This window comes from Salmo trutta, chromosome 36, assembly GCF_901001165.1.
Source record: "Salmo trutta chromosome 36, fSalTru1.1, whole genome shotgun sequence".
Taxonomy (NCBI): Eukaryota; Metazoa; Chordata; class Actinopteri; order Salmoniformes; family Salmonidae; genus Salmo; species Salmo trutta.
The window spans coordinates 40,978,955-41,005,907 of NC_042992.1; the positions used below are offsets into that span (position 1 = coordinate 40,978,955).

General features: G+C 42.2%; 1 protein-coding gene across 2 annotated transcripts; it reads left to right on the forward strand.

Annotated features, from left to right (window-relative positions):
* Positions 1–299: 299 nt before the first annotated feature.
* LOC115176113 (sodium channel subunit beta-1) lies at positions 300–24,356 on the forward strand. 2 transcript variants are annotated; one of them, XM_029735937.1, is made up of 7 exons: positions 300–566; positions 4,214–4,432; positions 4,585–4,751; positions 9,726–9,963; positions 10,165–10,306; positions 11,848–11,922; positions 23,980–24,356. In XM_029735937.1, the coding sequence occupies exons 2-6, from the start codon at positions 4,378–4,380 to the stop codon at positions 11,915–11,917; spliced, it is 672 nt and encodes a 223-aa protein (XP_029591797.1). In that variant the 5' UTR covers positions 300–566; positions 4,214–4,377; the 3' UTR covers positions 11,918–11,922; positions 23,980–24,356. The 2 variants fall into 2 exon arrangements, with proteins under 2 accessions (XP_029591797.1, XP_029591798.1); XM_029735938.1 differs by lacking the exon at positions 300–566 and adding an exon at positions 3,996–4,049.
* The last annotated feature ends 2,597 nt before the right edge of the window (positions 24,357–26,953 follow it).

Consider the following 26,953-nt stretch of genomic DNA (forward strand, 5'->3'; position numbering starts at 1 on the left):
AACCCTGTTACAGATATCTCCCTGGCATATTACATCATTTATACAGCAGCATACAAGACATTTCTGAACTCACCTTGTTGTGCTGTGCTCACTTGAACAGGACGGTGACGCGGCGTATTATTTTCTTAAAGTCAGTAAAAGATTCTGCATGAACTATTTCGCTGCCAGACAAGACTCCGCTGATAGCCAGTTGTAGCAGTGGTAAGGTGTTGGGACTGCTGGGACTTTTATTGTGAAGGCAAACCTTATTCAACTATTGTGGCTAATCCTTGTGGCTAGCTTCACACAGTTGTCCTGCTCAGTTTGGAAGATGCTGCAGTCAGATGCACTGCGGTAAAAAATAACGCCAGACAGGGAGTGATAAAGTAGTCTGTATTATTCGCAATGCCAGACCGTGAGAAATATCCAGGGTCCTTTGATGCGTGGGATAATTTTTGCCACTCAAAAGAACAGCACTTCTTTAAATAATTTGTTGATCCATCAGAAGGAAAGGATAGCCTACATTTCCCCCGGAGAACGGACAAATCGGGATAAGGAGGCTATTTTTTTCAGAAGGGCAGTAAAATGTGAGACAATGCAAAATATCATTATTTAAACCAAATAGTGCAATAACACATTTACAGTGTTCCTAAAAAATATATAAATATATACTTGGTATGTAGTTTATGTAGCCTATAGGTCGTCTTTCATATGGCATGCAATTAATTATTAATGTAGCCTATTCTGTGGCATGCGATTTTACAGTAGCCTATTTAAACCATAGACCTACAGTGTCGACAGATTATTCAAATACGCATAATATATAAACTAATTTCAAAGCTATGCCATCTTCAGTGGTGCACTGCCTTTATAACCGTGTGAATATCATTTAGAACTAGGCCTATTATTCTAATAGAACATCAGACTACAGTTGGAATGAATAGCCTGTAAGGATAATAATAGCTCAGTGTAATTGATATTAAGACTTCAGGGAACTGATAATCCCAGGCCAGGGTGTAGATTTGTAAACACTTTGTGTCAACAAAGATCTGGAACAGTAGAAAAAGATGACCATAATCACAGCTATAGTTTAGCGATACACTGAGCTCCAAAAGTATTGGGACAGTGACTCATTTTTTGTTGTTTTGGCTCTGTCCTCCAGCATTTAGGATTTGAAATGATACAATGACTATGAGGTTAAAATGCAGACTGTCAGATATAATTTGGGGTATTTTCATCCATATCGGGTCACCGTTTAGGAATTACAGAATGTTTTGTACATAGTCACCCCATTTTATGGGACCTAAAGTATTGGGACAAATGCACTTATATGTGTATTAAAGTAGTCAAACGTTTAGTGTTTGGTCCCATATTCCTAGCATGCAATGATTACATCAAGCTTGTGACTTCAGATTATTTTGTGTCCAAAGTAATTTGTGTAATTGTGGAGTCCCTTTTATTGTAAATAAGAATATAGTATGTTTTGTAAACCATTCTACATTAATGTGGATTCTACTGTGATTACAGAGAATCCTGAATGACTATGTACAAAAAGTGCTATAATTAAACGGTTAACCTGATTTGGATGAAAATACCTTCAAATTAAAGTTGACAGTCTGCACTTTAACCTCATAGTCATTATATAATTTCAAATCCAAAGTGCTAGAGTACAGAGCCAAAACAACAACAAGTTCTCTAGAAAGTCTGTTCTTGGCCTATTGGCGTTTAATAGTTTACACTTTATTAGAGTCAGTAATCATCCACTCAAACCAACATTATTTAATTGAAATCAACAAGCTCCAGAGTCTTCCTAAAACACTTTAATTGTAAACAAATATTCATGGTAATACTTGCATGTATCCTGTGTAACAAAGTAAATTAATTAAGGCAATAGTCTTTGATGAAAAGATTGTTTCCATTTAAAGAGAAGTGCATGGCACTAAGAGCATGGCACCAAGTGTAACGCTCGTCGTCGGGGGATAAGGAAGCGGACCAAAGCGCAGCTGGGAGCGAAGACATGTTTATTTAGACACAAATAAACACGTTACCAAAACAGACAAAGAATAGACGAAACGTTAACTTGCTCAAACAAAAGAGGCAACAACCCACAAACATTGTGGGGGAAAAGGAACTTAAATGTGATTCCCAATCAGACTTGACAAGCGACAGCTGTCTGATTGGGAAATCACCCCCGAGCCCAACATAGAAATAAAACACAAAGAAAGGCTATAACCAAAACATAGAAAATAAACCATAGAAATGCCACACCCTGACCAAAATAGCAGAGTTCACCTGGTCAGGGCGTGACAGTACCCCCTCTCCAACGGTGCGTACTCCCGGCGCACCAACCTAAAGTCTATTAGGGGGGGGACCCGGGTGGGCACCTCACCCTCGGTGGAGGCTCTGGCCCCGGGCGTGTTTCTCCCCCTGCCTCCACCCTAGCCCTACCCCTCTGGCCCGGACTGGACCACGGTGGAGCGGCATGCTCAGGCTCCGGAGCGGAGCCGCCGACCGGAACAAGACTGGTCACCGGTGGACCGGACACAGGCCGTGCCGGACTGTGGACACGCGCCGTGGGCCTAGTGCGGGGAACAGGGACGGGCCGGACAGGACCGGGGACACGCACCACCAACCTGGTGTGGGGAGCAGGGACGGGCGGGACTGGACTGGGGACACGCACCACGGGCTTGGTGCGGGGAGCAGGGACGGGCCGGACTGGACTGGGGACACGCACCGTGGGCTTGGTGCGAGGAGCAGGGACGGGTCGGGCCGGACTGTGGACACGCACCGTAGCCTTGGTGTGGCGAACAGGGATGGGCCGGACAGGACTGGGGACACGCACCACTGGCTTGGTGCGGGGAGCAGGGATGGGCCGGACAGGACTGGGGACACGCACCACATTCGCCCGGCAAGGGCGAGGTGCTGGCACAGGACGTGCTGGACCGTGACCGCACACCGGCGACACAGTGCGCATTAGCGGCGCCGGATATCCTGGACCGAGGAGGCGCACTGGAGGTCTGGAGTGCACAGCTGACATCACCCGTTCTGGCTCAACGCCCACCTTAGCCTGGCAAGTGTGGAGCGCTGGCACAGAACGCACTGGGCTGTGCAGCCGTACCGGAGACACAGTGCGCGTCCTCGGCGCAGGATACATCGGACCGAGAAGGGGCACCGGAGGCCAGGAGCGCTGAGCCGGCACAACACGTTCCCGCTGAACACTCCCCCTAGCCCGGCAAATGCGGGGCGCTGGCACAGAGCGCACTGGGCTGTGCAGGCGCACTGGCGATACCGTGCGCACCTCTGCCACCCAAGGCTCTTCCTCCACGCTGTCCCTACGCAGGTCCTCCAGGACCTGCCACATCTCTGCCTCCTCCTTCGCCGTTATCCCCCACGAGAGCAGTGGTCTGGGCTCTTCGTCTGCCCTTCCGGACCACCCCATTAGCCCCCCCCAAAAAAATTCTTGGGGGTGTCTTCCGGGCCTCCTCGACCGCCGCCTGCGATTCCTTCCACCAGCTGGCATCACCTCCTCGACCTGGGAATCCCTCAGCCAGGGTCCTTTCCCCGACATGATCTCCTCCCAGGTCCAGAACTCCTTTCCCTCGCGAGCCCATCTCTCGCGCTCCTTTTGCTCCCGCTGCTTGGTCCTGGTTCGGTGGGTTGTTCTGTAACGCTCGTCGTCGGGTGATAAGGAAGCGGACCAAAGCGCAGCTGGGAGCGAAGACATGTTTATTTAGACACAAATAAACACGTTACCAAAACAGACAAAGAATAGACGAAACGTTAACTTGCTCAAACAAAAGAGGCAACAACCCACAAACATCGTGGGGGAAAAGGAACTTAAATGTGATTCCCAATCAGACTTGACAAGCGACAGCTGTCTGATTGGGAAATCACCCCCGAGCCCAACATAGAAATAAAACACAAAGAAAGGCTATAACCAAAACATAGAAAATAAACCATAGAAATGCCACACCCTGACCAAAATAGCAGAGTTCACCTGGTCAGGGCGTGACACCAAGAGTATAGCACTTGCAATGCCAGGATGGTGGGTTCCATTCCCGGGACCACCAGTGAGTAAAATGTATGCATGCATGTCTGTAAATTGCTTTGGATAAAAGCATCTGCTTGATGGCATATATTTGTATTATTATTATATTAAGTGTTAGTTTAAGTATTTTATCATGTCAAATGTATTATTGAAGGTGTTGGGACTTCTATTTTTTTTATTTCTAAGGTAATTTCGGAGGAAGCAACTTCAGTCCCTACTATTTCTTACTTTGCTCAAACAACGTCTTCATGGATAACATCTCAAAGGAATATCTTACTATCAAGTGTTCAAAGAAAAGCCTTTTGAGGCTTCTCCCCTAAGCTCTTTACTTTCATCGCTACATTACACTTATGGACATGTCTGCTGTGCGACTGCTGCTCTTGTTTCTGCTTTGTTCCCATTTTGGTAAGTGGAGTTGACCACCTTAGTGGATTGACCATTTGTGTATAGTCACATATTTCAGTATATGGATATTCTTCAGTTGAATTAGGAATCTACCCATTTCTACAACCAAAATGTTAAGCACTAATAACATGTCTTCTCTCTCCTGTATCAAGTGTCCCTGTGCCATGGGGCCTGTTCAGAGGTGGACTCGGACACTGAGGCCGTTGCAGGCAAAGGGTTCAAACTGGGCTGCATCTCCTGTAAGATGAGGCCCGAGGTGGAGGCTTCTGCCACAGTCAATTGGTATTTCAAGGCGAAAGGGGAAGCTGAGTTTGCTCATGTGAGTATCTGAGATGGATTATGATTGCTATAGTAGTCCAAATTGCTGCCACGGTAGTAGATTGTTGGATTACGCTTCAATCACACCGACAGCGTCATTGCAGATTGGCTAGGACTAGGTTTACCTTGTTCTTTAGACAAACCTGTCTTACTCCATATGGTCCAGAGCCCATTCTTAAGCCCACAACCACAAGGCACAACACACAAAGGTTTGCACGCTTACATGCACATGCACACACGCACATACCACAATGCCCAACCACATAATATGGCAGAGTGCTGCGTGCAGTTCAGATAGAATCAATCTGGATGACATTTTAGATCTCAGAGATCACTAGGGCCACTGGGACAGCCGATAGGCAGATACAGTGCATTCGGAAAGTATTCAGACCCCTTGACATTTTCCACATTTTGTTACGTTACAGCCTCGTTCTAAAATGTATAAAATCATTTTTCCCCCTCATCAATCTACACACAATACCCCATAATGGCAAAGCAAAAACAGGTTTAGAATATTTTTTTGCAAATGTATAAAAATGTTTAAACAGAAATACATTAATGACTTATTTATTCAGACCCTTTGCTATGAAATGGACAAAAATGAATGGGAACATATTGGCACCACACGAATCATACACCCTATTGACAATACCACCCAATTTGGTCCACATTCATCCAAATCATATTGCAAATTTCATATGGCAAATGCCAAGTGTAAAACCCCAAAAATCCTATAGATGGCGAGTGCGCTCCACCGTGGATTTTCATATTGCAAATGTAACACAAGTCAACACCCAAGAGTCAAATTTTGAAAAAATGATTTAAAAAAAAACAACTTATCACCCCCTTAACCTCCCTGGGCAAGGTGGGACGCAGTCAACAGCCAGTGGAATCGTGTGGCGCGAAATACAAATACCTCATAAATGCTATAACTTCAATTTCTCAAACATATGACTATTTTACACCATTTTAAAGACAAGACTCTCGTTAATCTAACCACACTGTCCAATTTCAAAAAGGCTTTACAGCGAAAGCAAAACATTAGATTATGTCAGGACAGTACCCCGCCAAAAATAATCACACAGCCATTTTCAAAGCATGCATATATGTCACAAAAACCAAAACCACAGCTAAATGGAAGTATGCTTGGGGTCATTGTCCATTTGGAAGACCCATTTGCGACCAAGCTTTAACTTCCTGAATGATGTCTTGAGATGTTGCTTCAATATGTCCACATAATTTCCCCCCCTCATGATGCCATCTATTTTGTGAAGTGCACCAGTCCCTCCTGCAGCAAAGCACCCCCACAACATGATGCTGCCACCCCCGTGCTCACGGTTGGGCTTGAAAGACTTCCCCTTTTTCCTCCAAACATAACGATGGTCATTATGGTCAAACAGTTCTATTTTTGTTTAATCAGACCAGAAGACATTTCTCCAAAAAGTACGATTTTTGTCCCCATGTGCAGTTGCAAACCGTAGGCTGGCTATTTTATGGTGGTTTTGGAGCAGTGGCTTCTTCCTTGCTGAGCGGCCTTTCAGGTTATGTCGATATAGGACTCGTTTTACTGTGGATATAGATACTTTTGCGCCTATTTCCTCCAGCATCTTCACAAGGTCATTTGCTGTTGTTCTGGGATTGATTTGCACTTTTCACACCAAAGTACGTTAATCTCTAGGAGACAGAACACGTCTCCTTCCTGAGCGGTATGACGGCTGTGTGTTCCCATGGTGTTTATACTTGCGTGCTATTGTTTTTACAGATGAACGTTGTAACTTCAGGCGTTTGGAAATTGCTCCCAAGGATGAACAGACTTGTGGAGGTCTACTATTTTCTTTTTCTGAGGTCTTGGCTGATTTCTTTTGATTTTCCCATGCTGTCAAGCAAAGAGGCACTGAGTTTGTACATAGGTCTTGAAATACATCCACAGGTACCCCTCCAATTGACTCAAATGATGTCAATTAGTCTATCAGAAGCTTCTAAAGCCATAACATAATTTTCTGGAATTTTCCAAGCTGTTTATAGGCACTGTCAACGTAGTGTATGTAAACTTCTGACCCACTGGAATTGTGATACAGTGAATTGTAACTGAAGTAATCTGCCTGTAAACAATTGTTGGAAAAATGACTTGTGTCATGCACAAAGTAGATGTCCTAACCGACTTGCCAAAACTATAGTTTGTTAAAACCTCTTACATCTAGATGTTCCGCTAGCGGAACGTCTGCTCCAATATCCAATGATGGGCGTGGCGCGAAATACAAACTCCTCTAAAATCCGAAAACTTCCATTTTTCAAACATATGACTATTTTACAGCTATTTAAAGACAAGACTCTCGTTAATCTAACCACACTGTCCGATTTCAAAAAGGCTTTACAGCGAAAGCAAAACATTAGATTATGTCAGCAGAGTACCCAGCCAGAAATAATCAGACACCCATTTTTCAAGCTAGCATATAATGTCACAAAAAACAAAACCACAGCTAAATGCAGCACTAACCTTTGATTATCTTCATCAGATGACACACCTAGGACATTATGTTATACAATACATGCATGTCTGTTCAATCAAGTTCATATTTATATCAAAAACCAGCTTTTTACATTAGCATGTGACGTTCAGAACTAGCATTCCCACCGAACACTTCCGGTGAATTTACTAAATTACTCACGATAAACGTTCACAAAAAACATAATTATTTTAAGAATTATAGATAAAGAACTCCTCTATGCACTCGATATGTCCGATTTTAAAATAGCTTTTCGGATGAAGCACATTTTGCAATATTCTAAGTACATAGCCCGGCATCACAGGGCTAGCTATTTAGACACCCAAACAGTTTAGCCTTCACCAAAATCACATTTCCTATAAGAAAAATGGTCTTACCTTTCCTGTTCTTCGTCAGAATGCACTCCCGACTTCTACTTCAATAACAAATGTTGGTTTGGTCCCAAATAATCCATCGTTATGTTCCATCAACGACGTTTTGTTCGTGCGTTCTAGACACTATCCCAATGGTAAATCACGGTCCTGCGCATGGCGCAGAACGTGACAAAAAATGTCTAAATATTCCATTACCGTACTTCGAAGCATGTCAACCGCTGTTTAAAACCAATTTTTATGCAATTTATCTCGTAGAAAAGCGATAATATTCCGACCGGGAATCTGCATGTCTGTAAACTGAGGGAAAAACCGAAAGACGGGGGCGGGGCAGGTCACGAGCCTAAGCATTTCTCCACTGATAGCCCACTTAGCTTTTGCTCTCGTGTGTTTCAGCCAGGGCTTTGAATTACGTCATTCCTGTTTTTCCCGGGCTCTGAGACCCCATTGGAGACGTGGGAAGTGTCACGTAACAGCAGAGATCCCTTGTAATAGATAGAGAGAATCAACAAGGGCAAGAAATGTTCAGACAGGGTACTTCCTGAACAGAACCTTCTCAGGTTTTTGCCTGCCATAGGAGTTCTGTTATACTCACAGACACCATTCAAACAGTTTTAGAAACTTTGGAGTGTTTTCTATCCAAAGCTGATAATTATATGCATATTCTAGTTTCTGGGCAGGACTAATAATCAGATTAAATCGGGTACGTTTTTTATCCAGCCGTGAAAATACTGCCCCCTAGCCATAAGAGGTTAACAAGAAATGTGTGGAGTGGGTGAAAAATTAGTTTTAATGACTCCAACCTAAGTGTATGTAAACTTCTGACTTCAACTGTAGGTAAACAATGAACCATAATCCCAACTCATGATGTTACTACCCTGCATGAATCTACAGGTAGCTAACCAACCAGGTTCAATGTTAGCTAGCTATAACTAGCAAGTAAATTCCTCGGAGATATGAATAATAATATTATGCACATAACATTACTGAGCGAACCAGCTAATGTTAACCTGTCAGTTAAGAACAAATTCTTATTTTACAATGACTGCCTACCCTGGCCAAACCCGGACGACTTTGGGCCAATTGTGCACCACCCTATGGGACTCCCAATCACAGCTGGTTGTGATACAGCCCAGGATCAAACCAGGGTCTGTAGTAATGCCTCTAGCATTGAGATGCAGTGCCTTAGACCGCTGTGCCACTCGGGAGCCATGGTTGCCCTTAGTTTGAAGATGTTATCCGGAGACAGGTGTTTTCTCCATCTCCTTAGCTATCATACTCTAATTCCACTGATTTCAAAACTCAGTCCTCCAGAAAGTGGCGTGCAACACTTATCCAGTTCTACTACGCAATATATATATTTTTAAGCCGCGTTAGACAGGATTACCTACACATACTGACCAGCTCAAATAGACAGAAGCGTGCTATATTGCAGACCAATCCGAACACATCTTTCGGCATTATTATCTCATTATCTCAGCCAATCATGGCTAGCGGGATGGTTGCTGTCTTTTTCTGTGACTAAACCAACTAATTTAACAACTAATTTAGCTTGTAATTTAACAATTTTATTCATATTTACAGATGGCATACAACTTTGTTTTTAAGGCACATGAAAGTTTACATGTTCCAGAAGGAATTTCTGCCCAAAAAACGCATTTTGATAAAAATTAAAAAGTTGACATTCAAATGGCTCTCCTGTGAAGTAGTGACCCTTCGACATACGCCTAGTTTCCTGAAACGAGTCACAAATGTGCAAACTTTTCTAAAAACCTGTTTTGCTTTGTCGTTAAGGGGTATTGTGTGTAGATTGATGCTATATATTTTTTTTAAATCCATTTTTGAATAAGGCTGTAACGTAACAAAATGTGGAAAAAGTCTAGGGGTCTGAATACTTTCCGAATGCACTGTAGGCTCACAGCTACTGTATGTAACTTTGGGTATACTTTCCTAATCAAGGGACCTCTCTCAAAACACAGTTGTGTCCTTTTGAGTCCATTAACTTGGATGTTGCTAGATGTGGGTGGGGATCTAGGAAGTGAAACAAGAGAGATTTTCAGTGCCAGGTGAACAACCCAGATTTCATTGTGTCATTAGATATATAATTACGATGAGGAGGGCCCCCACATTGTGGATGAGCGCTTTGAGGAGCGCGTCGACTGGAACGGCAGTAAGAGGAGCCAAGACATACAGGATGCATCCATCTACCTCTTCAATGTCACCTTCAATGACTCGGGCACCTACAGTTGCCACTTCCACCGGCTCTTGACGTATGAGTTCTACGAATACCAGACTGTTGTCAGCAAGCTTGTGCACCTGAAAGTGGTGGCTAAAGGTACAGTATTACAATACAGACATGCTTTTGTAAGCAATTTGAATTCCGATGTCAATTATCCCAATTGTTAGGAAACATTTATGACTTGAAATGAAGCTTGTAAGTGTTTTGTAAGTGCTAAGAGCCTATGTGGTGCATACTGAGTGCTTTGACTCCCCCCTCTTTCTCCCACTCTCTACCTCCATCTCTCTCTCTCTCTAGCCACCAGAGGGACGGCCTCCATAGTCTCTGAGGTGATGATGTATGTGTCCATCATCGGGCTACAGGCTTGGCTTTACATAGAGATGGTATACTGCTTCAGAAAGATATCAGCTGCAGGAGAGGAAGCATTAAGAGAAAGCGCGTGAGTAACACTGTAACCCTACTTCCTCTCCTGCAGCTGTATTCTTTCATTTTAGGTCCTCTATTACGGTCTCCCTACATAAAATCTCACTATCCTTGTCTGTTAAGAACCTGTCCATCCTGTTGATTTGTGTTCTCTCCTCTCTCTTTCATAGTGCTGAGTAGTGCAATTCCACTGTTCCTCCTTGTTCAATATTCTCTCCCTGTACTCTTGTCTGTCTTTCTCTCGATCTTCGTCTTCCTTGCCACTCCCATTCTCTCTCACTCTTTCAATCTCTGTGTTCCACAATCATCACATTTTCCTCTCTCTAGAAAAGCCAAAGAAGGTACTTTTCCTGAAAAACGTTTGCTTGCTTGCTTCAGCAGTCTAGTAGTATCTTTAAATAGGTTAAAAGCCCATTTAAAATTCAAGTTGAAAAGAAGTTAGAGTTAAATATAGTTGTGTCAGGAGGGGAACTCATGTATTTCGTTGACATCACATTTCATTGAACATAAAATGTGTATGATACTACATTTGGCCTTGGTGTTAAGGCTGTGCTCTGTGGGGTGCTGCCAACGTGGGGAAAGTGCTCAGTTAATGTATACAATCAAAAGCAAGCTATAGATAGGGAGCAGAGAATCTGCCATGCCCCGCATAGATAGAATAACAGAACCAAAAGCAGGTGGAGGCTGGGGAGCTGGTTGGCAAAAGCACACCAGTTGCAAGCGATGGTGCTTGCTGAATGGCCAAACTGAATAAGCTGCCTTTAAAATAAATTATATTCAGTCTCTGATTGAATGTTAGCTCAGTTGACACTGCTTGCTTTGCTTTGCTACATTAAAGTAATACATCTGGTTACTTAAGTTGGATGCATGGTTGCTTGATAGAAGGATAAAGGAAGTTATTATGGATGGATGGAGTGATGAAAGAAGGTTAGAGGGGTTGTTGTATGGATAGAGAGGTTAGAGGGGTACGTGGATTGATAGAGGATATGAATGAATAGATAAAAAAGAGTGGAATAGACATAGGAATAGTAGGAGATATGCAGTGTAGTTGAACTTATTGAAATACTTTAAGTAATGAGAGTGGTTTGAATGGTTATAGATGAATAGATAGATGAATAAAGAATGAATGGAGGGATGAATGAATGATTAAGGTTAGGATGAAACATAGAGATAGTTAGAAGGACGCAACATTTTATCTGTCCCACTATGAGTTAATAAACAAACTGAAAGGGTGGAGTGTGTTTGTTGTTTGAACAGTTATAAAGCAAAGGCTAGCGAGTTAATGCCACCTGTAGTTATGGAATGTTTTCTCAGTTCATTGGCTGATTCCTCCTGATGACCTGCATGGAATTATGTGATCCTTCCTTAATCCATAGGAAGTCCCACCCAGTTGACTATGTCAAAATGGTGGAAGTCCTTAATGGCTCTGCGTAGGCTAAAACAGGCATTTGGGCACTAGAGTCCTCTATCAATCTCCATGTGATGAAATCTCAGGTTTTTAGGTAATAAGCGGATGATGATATTCTAACTATTTCTATCTTTCTCCTTTCTTTCCAGGAATGCAGAATATTTAGCTATAGCCTCGGAGAGTAAAGATAACTGTGCAGGGGTGCAAGTGGCAGAATAACCCAGGTATGTCATGAAAAAAACTGTTATCAGCCAGTAAAAGGATAAGTAAACTCAAAGTATAAACAATGTAAATGCAGCACAGCACATAGTAGCCTACACAATTAAATGATCAGATTCATGCACATGGAGTGGCATTTTCATCTAACAGAGTTCAACTGTCCTTGACCTCTCTCTTGCCACAGGATACAGTGCCTTCAGAAAGTATTCATACCCCTTACTCCACATTTTGTTGTGTTACAGCCTGAATTCAAAAGTGATTAGATTTGTTTTGTCACCCATGTACACACAATACCCCATAATGACAATGTGAAAACATATCTTTTTTTAAATGTAATGGAAATTAAATACAGAAATATCTCATTTAGATAAGTATTAACTGTAGCTCCCTCCAGTAACCACGAGCACAGCTGTTCCCTGGTGGCTTTATTCTGTAGTTTTAGTCAGAATTATCACCTTCCAGGAGAACAAGCCTTCCCTGTAGCTCAGTTGGTAGAGCATGGTGTTTGCAACACCAGGGTTGTGGGTTCGATTCCCACGGGGGGCCAGCACAGAAAAATAATGTATGAAATTAAATGTATGCATTCACTACTGTAAGTCGCTCTGGATAAGGGCGTCTGCTAAATGACAAAAATGTAAATGTAACAATAAAGTAAATGAATATACAGTTAAGCACCATCTTACAACTTTCTTGTCTTACGAGTGACTTATTAGCTTGATATAACTCTGAAGTGCTTACATACATAAACAGTTTAGCCGGAGCTATAACAGTATCAGATTAAACACGTGAATAAAGGAAAAATACCTCATTGTCTGCTTATTACAGAAGGGAGGAAATCAAAAACTTCACACTTATTATTCCTGGCATGAATTCACGCTTCATCCTTAATTGTTATAACGTTACCATCCTAGCATACACACTTCAACCTTTACGAACTACCCCCGAAGACATGGAAATTTAGCTAACACAGTGCGGGATTACCTTCACTCCAAAAGTGTGTTGCAACGATAATAATCCCCGCTACAACAGTTCTTAGCCACGTAGTTCCGCTTGTCTTATCATTTCCCCCACATAGCGAACACGTAAACAATTCAAACAAAAAAACAACGACTTAGACTTACCGGTTAATTGTCAGTTACATTAACAAATCAAATTTTAATTGTCACATGCGCCGAATACAACAGGTCTTGGCTCATTGTCCTGTGGAAAAACAAATGATAGTCCCGCTAAGCCCAAACCAGATGGGATGGCGTATCGCTGCAGAATGCTGTGGTAGCCATGCTAGTTATTTGTGCCTTGATTTCTAAATAAATCACAGACAGTGTCACCAGCAAATCACCCCTACACCATAACACCTCCTCCTCCATGCTACGGTGGGAAATACACATGCGGAGATCCTCTGTTCACCCACTCCGCGCATCACAAAGACATGGCTGTTGGAACCAAAAATCTCCAATTTGGACTCCAGACTAAAGGACAAATTTCCACCGGTCTAATGTCCATTGCTCGTGTTTCTTGGCCCAAGCAAGTCTCTTCTTCTAATTTGTGTCCTTCAGTAGTGGTTTCCTTGCAGCAATTCAACAATGAATGCCTGATTCACACAGTTTCCTCTGAACAGTTGACGTTGAGATGTGTCTGTTACTTGAACTCTGTGAAGCATTTATTTGGGCTGCAATTTCTGAGGCTGGTAACTCTAATGAACTTATCCTCTTCAGCAGAGGTAACTCTGGGTCTTCCATTCCTGTGGCGTTCCTCATGAGATCCAGTTTCATCATAGCGCTTGATGGTTTTTGCGACTGCACTTGAAATGTTCCATATTGACTGACCTTCATGACTTAAAGCAGGGGTGTCAAACGTCCGGCCCGCGGGCCGGATCAGGCCCGCAAAGGGGTTTAATCCGGCCCGCGAGATGATTTTGTAAAGTATAAAAATGAGCTGCAATTTTTCAATAAAAGAAACTGCTGTTCCAATTGCGTCCACTGGATGGCGCAATAGCAATTGTGTTAAGCAAGCAAACTGTTTATACCGGAGCAGGGCAAGTAGGTCAAGCAAGTGCAGCCAGTCCGGATGAGCTACTTTGTTTTTGCCCGCGATATTTATTACCGCTTCTACTTTTAACATTATGTGCTTTGGCACCCTCATTGCCCCAATATGTCTCTGGGACGCAGAGTGTTCCAAGAAAAATGGTCATCCTCCTATTTATTCACGGAATTGAATGGGAAAGCTGTATGTTTGGTGTGTTCACAGCATGTTGCAGTGCTGAAAGAGTATAACCTCCGTCGCCACTATGTGAGTCTTCATGCCGACAAATATGACAACTTTCAAGGACAGCGGAGAAGAGAGAACGTGAATGAACTGTTGGCGGGTCTGAAGAAACAGCAGTCTGTGTTTACTCACAGCCGAGACATCAGTGACGCTGCAGTGAAAGCTAGCTACCTCATTGCTAATGAAATCGCAGTGGCTTCAAAACCATTTAGTGAGGGTGAATTTGTAAAAACATGCATGATGAAGGCAGCGGAGATTGTGTGCCCTGAAAAGCGCCAGGCTTTTGCAAATATCAGCCTGACAAGAAACACAGTTGCAGACAGGATTTCCGATCTTTCAGTGGATTTGGACAGCCAGTTGAAGCAAAAAGTAAAGTCATTTATTGGGTTTTCAGTTGCAATTGATGAAAGCACGGACATTACAGATGTTGCACAACTGGCCATTTTCATCTGCGGAGTTGATGACACATTGACCGTCACCGAGGAGTTCGTGGAGTTGGTGCCGATGACAGATACAACGACAGCAGCTGATATTTTCACCGCACTCGTCGGCGCGCTGGACAGGGTCGGAGTGGACTGGTCCCGCGCTGTCAGCCTGGCTACAGATGGCGCGCCCTCAATGATCGGGAAAAAAAGCAGGCGTTGTGACAAAGGACCTTGCATTTATGGTGGATGTTACAGAGCACCTGAATAACTTGAACAAACAGCTGCAAGGGCGCAACAAAGTCGTCACGCAGTATTATGACAGCATACGTTCTTTCAAGTTGAAGCTGTCATTGTGGGAGACGCAACTCGCCGGTGGTGATGCAGCTCACTTCCCCTGTCTGAAAAATGTGTGCGCGACCCAACATGTGGCAGACATGAAGCGGTTCAAAGATAAAATAACGGGACTGTTACGGGAGTTTGAGCAACGCTTTCAGATTTTTGGTGAACTGGAGAAAGACTTCAACGTTTTTTGCTCGCCATTCACCGTGAATCCCTCTGATCTGCCCGTCAGCATCCAACTTTAAATAATAGACTTGCAGTGTGACTCGGATATGAAGGGCAAATTTGCCGCAGCTGGCTTGGACACATTTTATCAGAATCTCTTGCCAGGTTACCCCAACTTGACAGCCCTCGCTGCAAAACTGTTGTGCATGTTTGGAACCACATATCTTTGTGAGCAAGTTTTCTCTGTAATGAGCATAAATAAAACAAAGCTGCGCTCATGGCTCACGCACAAGCACTTGAATCACATCCTGAAGTTGGCTGCCACTCAGGATGTGACGCCTGATATTGATGCGCTGGTGAAAGCTAAAAGATGCCAGGTATCAGGAGTCAAATAAACTATGCAACCCCACTTAAAGTGCTGCATGAGACACCCTGATATAGTTCTGTGATCTGTGAAATACTTCTGTGAATCACTGAGGCATTGTGTGTTTGTGTGTTCTTTTTCTTTAGAATTTTCAAATAAACTTGAGGTGTTTTATGATTAATAGTGATGTTGTGCTTGTACTATTGTGGACACACTGTCCTCAGGCTCCAGCTTTATGTTTTATATTGATCGTATTAAAACAAAGAAAACAATCTGAAGTTGTTGTTTTTAAGTTATATATACCATGATTTTACCGTCCGGCCCACTTGGGAATAGATTTTCCTCCATGTGGCCCCTGAGCTAAAATGAGTTTGACACCCCTGACTTAAAGTAATAATGGACTGTCGTTTCTGTCATGTCCTGACCATAGAAAGCTTTTATTTTTCTATGGTAGAGTAGGTCAGGGCGTGACAGAGGGTTTTGTCTAGTTTATTTAGGTCCATGTTGGTTCTAGTTTCTTTTTTCTATGTTGGGTTTTTGTCTAGTTTATGTATTTCTATGTGGGGTTCTGGTTGTTGTATTTCTGTGTTTTTTGGGGGATGGTCTCCAATTAGAGGCAGCTGGTCATCATTGTCTCTAATTGGGGATCATATTTAAGTGGTTGTTTTTCCCACCTGGGTTTGTGGGAGATTATTTTGAGTAAGTGTATGTTGCACCTCTTCGTCACGGTTTGTTGTTTTGTTCATTAGTTTATTTGTATGTCTTGCATAGTTTCACAGTTATAATAAAATGTGGAACGATACACATGCTGCGCTTTGGTCCCATTCTTCAGACAGCCGTGACAGTTTCTCTTTGCTTATTTGAGCTGTTCTTACCATAAGTTAGGAAGAATTACTTTATCTTTGTAGTGACTGTGTGTATTGATACCCATCCAAAGTGTAATTAATAAAAGACATTGTGATAGTCAATCTTCCAATAGGTGCCCTTCTTTGTGAGGCATTGGAAAACCTCCCTGGTCTTTGTGGTTGAATCTGTGTTTGAAATTCACTACCCGACTGAGGGACCATACAGATAATTGAAGTAGTCATAAAAAAATTATGTTAAACACTATTATTGAGAGTGAGTGAGTTCATGTTCAATTTCCAAGATGGCGTAGCAGTCAGACGTCTTTGTCCTGTCGTGTCCCTTGTATATATATTTTTACATCTTTTTCTTCACATATCTTTTTGAAATATTTTCCTAAACCTCAACTTCTAAATACTCTCTTGCAAACCGCCTCACCCAATGTGGCGTGGATCATTTTTTTTTATATAGTATTTCTATTTACTTCGGATCTGGAATCCCTCAACTGAAGCTAGCCAGCTAACTACCTACCAGCTATCAGTCAGCAAACCATTGCTAGCGGTCATCAGCTAACCTTTAGCTCGGAAAGCTCTCGCCAGTTAGAACAACGTGACTCAAACCAGAGCATAACAGACCTATTATTATTTTATATATTTTTTCCCCCATATCCCCGGATTCCTACCGCAAACTCTGAACATTTTCATCTGGATCTTCGCAACTAGCTAACCGCAATCCCGGGTGACTACTCCTGGCTAGTGTTTCATCCCGGAGCAAGCACCAATTAGCCTGAAGCTAGCCCGGCCAGGGCTCCTGTGCTACCACCGAAGCCCACTCCTGGGCTACAATATCCAGACCCCTTCTACTGCCGGTAAGGGGCACGGAACCCCGCCGATCCTCTACGACTGGAATACCGACATAATCTGCCTGAGGATTCCAACAGGCCCCTCAGGCGCGACGTCCGCTGAAGGCTCATTCTGTTAACCGGCCTGCTAGCTATCTAGAGCTACTTGGAACCCTACTTATTCCACGACTGGTCTATCGACGTCACCGCACGAAGAGGCAAAAACAGACTTACCCCCATCGCGACGTCCCCCAAAGGCTAACTTGCTAGCCCTGGTCTGCTAACTGCTAGCTTGCCTGCCCCGGTCTGCTAACTGCTAGCCCTGGTCTGCCAACTGCTTGCTTGCTAACCCGGTCTGCTAACTGCTAGCTTGCCAGCCCTGGTCTGCTAATTGCTAGCTTGTTCAGCCCCGGCCTACTAACTGTTAGCTTGTTAGCATCGGCCTGCTAACTGTCTGAATCGCCGTGTCCCCAGTCAGCCCAACCAATCACTGGACCCATATGTTCACTTGGCTACGCATGCCTCTCTCTAATATCAATATGCCTCGTCCATTACTGTCCTGGTTAGTGGTTACTGTCTTATTTCACTGTAGAGCATCTAGCCCTTCTCAATATGCCTTAACCAACCATGTTGTCCCACCTCCTACATATGCGATGACATCACCTGGTTTAAACATCTCTAGAGACTATCTCTCTCATCATTACTCAATGCCTAGGTTTACCTACAATGTACTCACATCCTACCATACGTTTGTCTGTACACTATGCCTTGAATCTATAATATCGTGGCCAGAAACCTACTCCTTTTATTCTCTGTTCCAAACGTGCTAGACAGCCAGTTCGTATAGCCTTTAGCCATACCCTTATCCTACTTCTCCTCTGTTCCTCTGGTGATGTGGAGGTTAATCCAGGTCCTGCAGTGCCTAGCTCCACTCCCACTCCCCAGGTGCTATCATTTGTTGACTTCTGTAACCGTAAAAACCTTGGTTTCATGCATGTTAACATTAGAAGCCTACTCCCTAAGTTTGTTTTACTCACTGCTTTAGCACACTCTGCCAACCCGGATGTCTTAGCCGTGTCTGAATCCTGGCTTAGGAAAACCACCAAAACCCCTGAAATCTCCATCGCTAACTATAACATTTTCCGCCAAGATAGAACTGCCAAAGGGGGCGGTGTTGCAATCTACTGCAAAGATAGTCTGTAGAGTTCTCTGTTACTTTCCAAGTCTGTACCCAAACAATTCGAGCTTCTACTTCGAAAAATTCTCCTTTCCAGAAACAAGTCTCTCACTGTTGCCGCTTGCTATAGACCTCCCTCTGCCCCCAGCTGTGCCCTCGATAACATATGTGAATTGATTGCCCCCATCTATCTTCTGAGCTCGTGCTACTAGGTTACCTAAACTGGGACATGCTAAAACGTACCCAATTTAAACAGGTTACTACTCTGGCCCAGAAAATAGAATATGCATATTAGTAGATTTGGATAGACAACACTCTGAAGTTTCTAAAACTGTTTGAATGGTGTCTGTGAGTATAACAGAACTCATATGGCAGGCACAAACCTGAGAAAAATGTAATCAGGAAGTGGGAGAAATTAGAAATTTCGTTTTTCTTTTGAATCCCTTGAAAAACTAGTGACATAGGATTGACGTTACACCTCCTAAGGCTTCCATTGGCTGTCAACAATCTTTAGGAACTGGTTTCATCCGTCACCTGTTACCGGGCAGAAAATTGGGGCTCAGTCAATCACTGGCCAGTCTGAGGACAGGTGTCTCGTGACGCGCGTGCACACGAGTTCGCTGTTTGTTATTTTTCTTCTGGGATGAATACCTATTGCCCGGTTGTAAAATTATCTCAATTTTACATAAAAAAATACCCTAAAGGATTGATTGTAAACATCGTTTGACATGTTTCTACAAACGGTAATGGAACTTTTGAACTTTGTCTATGGATTTGGGCCCACGCCATATGGCATTGTAAAGTGTTCTGGATGGGTCAACAAAACGGAGGTATTTGGACATAAATGATAGACTTTGCAGAACAAATGAACATTTATTGTGGAAGTGGGAGCCCTTCCGAGTGCATTCCGCCGAAGATCAGCAAAGGTAAGAAAATATTTCGAACATATTTTTAGAGATTTGTGGACGCCGTGGTTGTAGGCTAACTGTATAGCTTAGCATTGAAGGCTACGTTCTGTACTCAGAATATTGAACAATGTGCTTTTTCTGTGAACTTATTTTGAAATCTGACAAAGTGGTTGCATAAAGGAGTAGATTATCTCTAATTCTTTAAATAATTGTTATACATTTTGTCAACATTTATGAGTTCTTCTGTAAATTAATGTGCGCATTCACCGGATGTTATGGGGAGAAAATATTTTCTGAACGTCACGCGCCAATGTAAAAATTGGGTTTTTGGATATAAATATGAACTTGATCGAACACAAAATGCATGTATTGTCTAACATGATGTCCTATGAGTGTCATCTGATGAAGATTGTCAAAGGTTAGTGCTTAATTTTAGCTGTATATCTGGTTTTGTGACGGCTATCCGTGCTTATAAAATAGCTTTTTTTTTTGCTAAGGTGCTATCCTAAAATAATCTAATGTTTTGCTTTCACCGTAAAGCCTTTTTGAAATCGAACAATGTGATTGGATTAACGAGTAGAGTATCTTTAAAATGCCGTATAATACTTGAATTTTAATTTCGAGATTTCTTTTGGTTGAATTTCGCGCCGTGCTATCTCACTGGTTGTTGTCCAACCAATCCCGTTAACGGGATTTTATCTCGAAGGGGTCCTCACCCCGGCCATCCTACAATCTAAACTTGATGCTCTCAATCTCACACAAATTATCAATGAACCTACCAGGTACAACCCCGAATCCGTAAACACGGGCACCCTCATAGATGTCATCCTAACTAACTAAACTGACCTCCAAATACACCTCTGCTGTTTTCAATCAAGATCTCAGCGATCACTGCCTCATTGCCTGCATCCGGAATGGGTCGGCGACCAAACGACCACCCCTCATCACTGTCAAACGCTCCCTAAAATACTTCTATGAGCAGGCCTTTCTAATCGACCTGGCCGGGGTATCCTGGAATGACATTGACCTCATCCTGTCAGTAGATGATGCCTTCTTTAAAAGTGCCTTCCTCACCATTTTAACCTCTCTAGGACCGGCGGGACGAATTCGTCCCACCTACGTAACAGCCAGTTGAATCCTGTGGTGCGATTTTCAAAACCTTTGAAATGCTATTACTTCAATTTCTCAAACATATGACTATTTTACAGCTATTTAAAGACAAGACTCTCGTTAATCTAACCACACTGTCCGATTTCAAAAAGGCTTTACAATGAAAGCAAAACATTAGATTATGTCAGCAGAGTACCCAGCCAGAAATAATCAGACACCCATTTTTCAAGCTAGCATATAATGTCACAAAAACCCAGAAGACAGCTAAATGCAGCACTAACCTTTGATCTTCATCAGATGACACACCTAGGACATTATGTTATACAATGCATGCATGTTTTGTTCAATCAAGTTCATATTTATATCAAAAACCAGCTTTTTACATTAGCATGTGACGTTCAGAACTAGCATACCCCCCGCAAACTTCCGGGGAATTTACTAACAATTTACTAAATTACTCACGATAAACGTTCACAAAAAGCATAACAATTATTTTAAGAATTATAGATACATTACTCCTCTATGCACTCGATATGTCCGATTTTAAAATAGCTTTTCGGATGAAGCACATTTTGCAATATTCTGAGTAGATAGCCCGGCATCACAGGGCTAGCTATTTCTTCGTCAGAATGCACTCCCAGGACTTCTACTTCAATAACAAATGTAGGTTTGGTCCAAAATAATCCATAGTTATGTTCCAACAGCGACGTTTTGTTCGTGCATTCTAGACACTATCCCAATGGTAAATAACGGTCATGCGCACGGCGCATATCGTGACAAAAGATTTCTAAATATTTCATTACCGTACTTCGAAGCATGTCAACCGCTGTTTAAAATCTATTTTTATGCCATTATTCTCGTAAAAAAGCGATAATATTCCGACCGGGAATCTGCAATTAGCTAAACAGCCGAAGGAAAATACTGCACGGGGTCGAATCGGGCACGCGCCTAATTCCATTGTCCTCTGCTGGGCCACTTGGAAAAGGCGATAATGTGTTTCAGCCTGAGGCTGCCTCGTCATCGTTCAGGTTTTTCCCGGGCTCTGAGAGCCTATTGGAGCCGTAGGAAGTGTCACGTTACAGCTAAGATCCTGACTCTTCAATAAACAGAAGCAAGAACAACAACACCTTGTCAGACAGGCCACTTCCTGCATGAAATCTTCTCAGATTTTTGCCTGCCATAGGAGTTCTGTTATACTCACAGACACCATTCAAACAGTTTTAGAAACTTTAGGGTGTTTTCTATCCAAAGCCAATAATTATATGCATATTCTAGTTACTGGGCAGGAGTCGTAACCAGATTAAATCAGGTACGTTTTTTATCCGGATGTGAAAATACTGCCCCCTAGCCCAAAGAAGTTAACCTCTCTAGGGTATGTGGGACGAAATCGTCCCACCTAGTCAACAGCCAGTGGAATCGAGTGGCGCATGCCCCACTCAACAAAATGTAGAACCAGGAATAGATATAGTCCTTGGTTCACTCCAGACCTGTCTGCCCTTGACCAGCACAAAAACATCCTGTGGCGTTCTGCATTAGCATCAAATAGCCCCCGTGATATGCAACTTTTCAGGGAAGTTAGGAACAAATATACACAGGCAGTTAGAAAAGCTAAGGCTAGCTTTTTGAAACAGAAATTTGCATCCTGTAGTACTAACTCAAAAAAGTTCTGGGACACTGTAAAGTCCATGGAGAATAAGAGCACCTCCTCCCAACTGCCCACTGCTCTGAGGCTAGGAAACACTGTTACCACCGGTAAATCCACTATAATTGAGAATTTCAATAAGCATTTCTCGTATTCATCGACCTGGCCAAGGCTTTCGACTCTGTCCGTATTCATCGACCTGGCCAAGGCTTTCGACTCTGTCAATCACCACATTCTTATTGGCAGACTCGACAGCCTTGGTTTCTCAAATGATTGCCTTGCCTGGTTTACCAACTACTTCTCTGATAGAGTTCAGTGTGTCATATCGGAGGGCCTGTTGTCTGGACCTCTGGCAGTTTCTATGGGTGTGCCACAGGGTTCAATTCTCGGGCCGACTCTCTTCTCTGTATACATCAATGATGTTGCTCTTGCTGCTGGGGATTCTCTGATCCACCTTTACACAGACGACACCATTCTGTATACTTCTGGCCCCTCTTTGGACTCTGTGTTAACTAACCTCCAGACGAGCTTCAATGTCATACAACTCTCCTTCCGTGGCCTCCAACTGCTCTTAAACGCAGGTAAAACAAAATGCATGCTATTCAATCGATCACTGCCCGCACCTGCTTGCCCGTCCAGCATCACTACTCTGGACGGCTCTGACTTAGAATACGTGGACAACTACCAATACCTGAGTGTCTGGATAGACTGTAAACTCTCCTTCCAGACTCACATTAAGCATCTCCAATCCTAAATTAAATCAAGAATCGGCTTCCTATACCGCAACAAAGCATTCTTCACTCATGCTGCCAAACACACCCTCGTAAAACTGACCATCCTACCGATCCTCGACTTCGGTGATGTCATCTACAAAATAGCCTCCAACACTCTACTCAACAAACTGGATGCAGTCTATCACAGTCTATCACAGTGCCATCCGTTTTGTCACCAAAGCCCCATACACTACCCACCATTGCGACCTGTACGCTCTCGTTGGTTGGCCCTCGCTTCATACTCGCCGCCAAACCCACTGGTTACATGTTATCTACAAGTCTCTGCTAGGTAAAGTCCCGCCTTATCTCAGCTCACTGGTCACCATAGCAACACCCACTCATAGCATGCGCTGCAGCAGGTATATCTCACTGGTCACCCCAAAGCCAATTCCTCCTTTGGCCGCCTTTCCTTCCAGTTCTCTGCTGCCAATGACTGGAACGAACTGCAAAAATCTCTGATGCTGGAGACTCACATCTCCCTCACTAGCTTTAAGCACCAGCTGTCAGAGCAGCTCACAGATCACTGCACCTGTACATAGCCCATCTGTAAACAGCCCATCTATCTACCTACTTCATCCCCATACTGTATTTATTTATTTATCTTGCTCCTTTGCACCCCAGTATCTCTACTTGCACATTCATCTTCTGCACATCACCATTCCAGTGTTTAATTACTGTATTGTAATTACTTCGCCACCATGGACTATTTTTTGCACTCACTGTATATAAACTTTTTGTTTTCTTATGTTCTACTGTATTATTGACTGTATGTTTTGTTTATTCCATGTGTAACTCTGTGTTGTTGTATGTGTCGAATTGCTACGCTTTATCTTGGCCAGGTCGCAGTTGCAAATGAGAACTTGTTCTCAACTTGCCTACCTGGTTAAATAAAGGTAAAATAAAAAAAATAAAAAATAAAATGTAACTTATAATGTGACTTTTTAATCCTGACCTTTTTTGGGTGAATACTTATTGAGTCAAGAAATTTCAGCTTTAGATTTTTTATTAATTTGTAAACATTTCTACAAACAGAACTCCACTTTGACATTATGCGGCATTGTGTGTAGGCCAGTGACACAAAATGTCAATTTACTAAATTTTAAATTCAGGCTGTAACACAACACAATTTGGAAAATGTCAATGGGTGCGAATACTTTCTGAAGGCACTGTATGCCATGTGTAATCTATTGATGTTTGCTTCTGCTTTCAGGAATGCAAAGGGATTCCATCTACGAACTGTCCACATCACCTATACGACCCCTTGGATCGCATGAAGACATCCTGAAGATGCACAGTATCTACACTTTCTGAGTCTTTATTACCTTTCCTGTTACGTTAATGGATAAATGTGACATGATGACATCATTACTTTGAAAGTAGCATGATATCAGCACCTCTGTATGTATTACACACAAAAGCATGTAACTAATTCAACTAATGAATCCTTATGTGTATGAATCCTGCATCAAGGTATTTTTTGGGTTGTATTGATATCTCTCTCTAAAGTGAATGTACATTTATATTATTAAGAGTTACTGTGAGAGAATTAATCTGATTAAATGGTTATCAAGAGAGCTTTATCACACACTGTATTTAAGTTTTCATTGACTTCTGTGCAATTTTCACAACTCTAAGCACAAAAACAAAACAGATCATCAAAATGGCTCATGTTTCAAAACTAAGCACATTTTCAATTGACTGAGTACAACAAACAAATTCACAAAGCCACTTGTAACACTGCACCAAATTGCTCTTTTAATTTTAATATATATTCAATTTAAGTATCTGTTTTTCAAAATGCAATATTCACTTTACTTTTGATATGATTTTCTTGTCATTTTTAACAATACAATTAACTATATCATTTAATCAAACTGCTCAAAACTACTTAACCAAAATGATGTAGTGCCTAGTTAACGTATACAGTTGAAGTTGGAAGTTTACATACACTTAGGTTGGAGTCATTGAAACTAGTTTTTCAACCACTCCACAAATTTCTTGAAAACGAACTACAGTTTTGGCAAGTCGGTTAGGACATGTACTTTGTGCATGACACAAGTCATTTTTCCAACAGTCGTTTACAGACAGATTATTTCACTTACAATTCACTGTATCACAATTCCAGTGGGTCAGAAGTTTACATACACTAAGTTGACTGTGCCTTTAAACAGCTTGGACAATTCCAGAAAATGATGTCATGGCTTTAGAAGCTTCTGATAGGCTAATTGACATAATTTGAGTCAAACTCAGTGCCTCTTTGCTTGACATCATGGGAAAATCAAAAGAAATCAGCCAAGACCTCAGAAAAAAATTGTAGACCTCCACATGTTTGGTTCATCCTTGGGAGCAATTTCCAAATGCCTGAAGTTACAACGTTCATCTATACAAACAATAGTACGCAAGTATAAACACCATGGCACCACGCAGCCGTCATAGGAAGGAGACGTGTTCTGTCTCCTAGAGATGAATGTACTTTGGTGCGAAAAGTGCAAATCAATCCCAGGACAACAGCAAAGGTCCTTGCGAAGATGCTGGAGGAAACAGGTACAAAAGTATCTATATCCACAGTAAAACAAGTCCTATATCGACATAACCTGAAAGGCCGCTCAGCAAGGAAGAAGCCACTGCTCCAAAACCATCATAAAAAGTCAGACTACGGTTTGCAACTGCACATGGGGACAAAGATCGTACTTTCTGGAGAAATGTACTCTGGTCTGATGAAACGAAAATAGAACTGTTTGGCCATAATGACCATTGTTATGTTTGGAGGAGAAAGAGGGAGGCTTGCAAGCCGAAGAACACCATCCCAACCGTGAAGCACGGGGGTGGCAGCATCATGTTGTGGGGGTGCTTTGCTGCAGGAGGGACTGGTGCACTTCACAAAATAGATGGCATCATGAGGAGGGAAAATTATGTGGATATATTGAAGCAACATCTCAAGACATCAGTCTGGAAGTTAAAGCTTGGTCGCAAATGGGTCTTCCAAATGGACAATAACCCCAAGTATACTTACAAAGTTGTGGCAAAATGGCTTAAGGACAACAAAGTCAAGGTATTGGAGTGGCCATCATAAAGCCCTGACCTCACTCCTATAGAACATTTGTGGTCAGAACTTAAAAAGCATGTGCGAGCAAGGAGGCCTACAAACCGGACTCAGTTACACCAGCTCTGTCAGGAGGAATGGGCCAAAATTCACCCAACTTATTGTGGGAAGCTTGTGGAAGGCTACCCAAAACATTTGACCCAAGTTAAACATTTTAAAGGCATTGCTACCAAATACTAATTGAGTGTATGTAAACTTATGACTCACTGGGATTGTGATGAAAGAAATAAAAGCTGAAATAATTCATTCTCTCTACTATTATTCTGACATTTCACATTCTTAAAATAAAGTGGTGATCCTAACTGACCTAAGCCAGGGAATTGTTACTAGGATTAAACGTCAGGAATTGTGAAAAACTGAGTTTAAATGTATTTGGCAAAGGTGTATGTAAACTTCCGATTTCAACTGTATATATACTGAGATCATGCGACAGATCATGTGACACTTAGATTGCACACAGGTTGATGTTATTTAACTAATTATGTGACTTCTGAAGGTAATTGGTTGCACCAGATCATTTTTAGGGGCTTCATAGCAACGGGGTTGAATACATATGCACGCACCACTTTTCCGTTTTATTCTATTTAGATTTTTTTGAAACAAGTTGTTTTTTTCATTTCACTTCACCAATTTGGACTATTTTGTTTATGTCCATGACATAAAATCCAAATAAAAATCGATTTAAATTACAGTGCAACAAAATTGGAAAAATTCCAACGGGGATTAATTCTTTTGCAAGGTACTGTATATTCCTTTACTTTAGATTTGTGTGTATTGTTGTGAAATTGTTAGATATTACTGCACTGTTGGGGCTAGAAACACAAGCATTTCGCTACTCTCGCAATAACATCTGCTAAACACGTGTATGTGACCAATAAAAATGTATTTTATTTTTGTTTTGATGAGGTTTTTATTTGGCAGGCGATGGAAGAATAAAAAAACAATTTAATGTAATAATTTCACCTGGAATTTGTTACGTCATTTGCAAGCCAAAATGTGTCCCATTAGATGGAGAAGGACCCTAGAAAATCTATACTTTAAATGAATTAGATTTTTGCAAATATTATTTTTTGGAACCCCA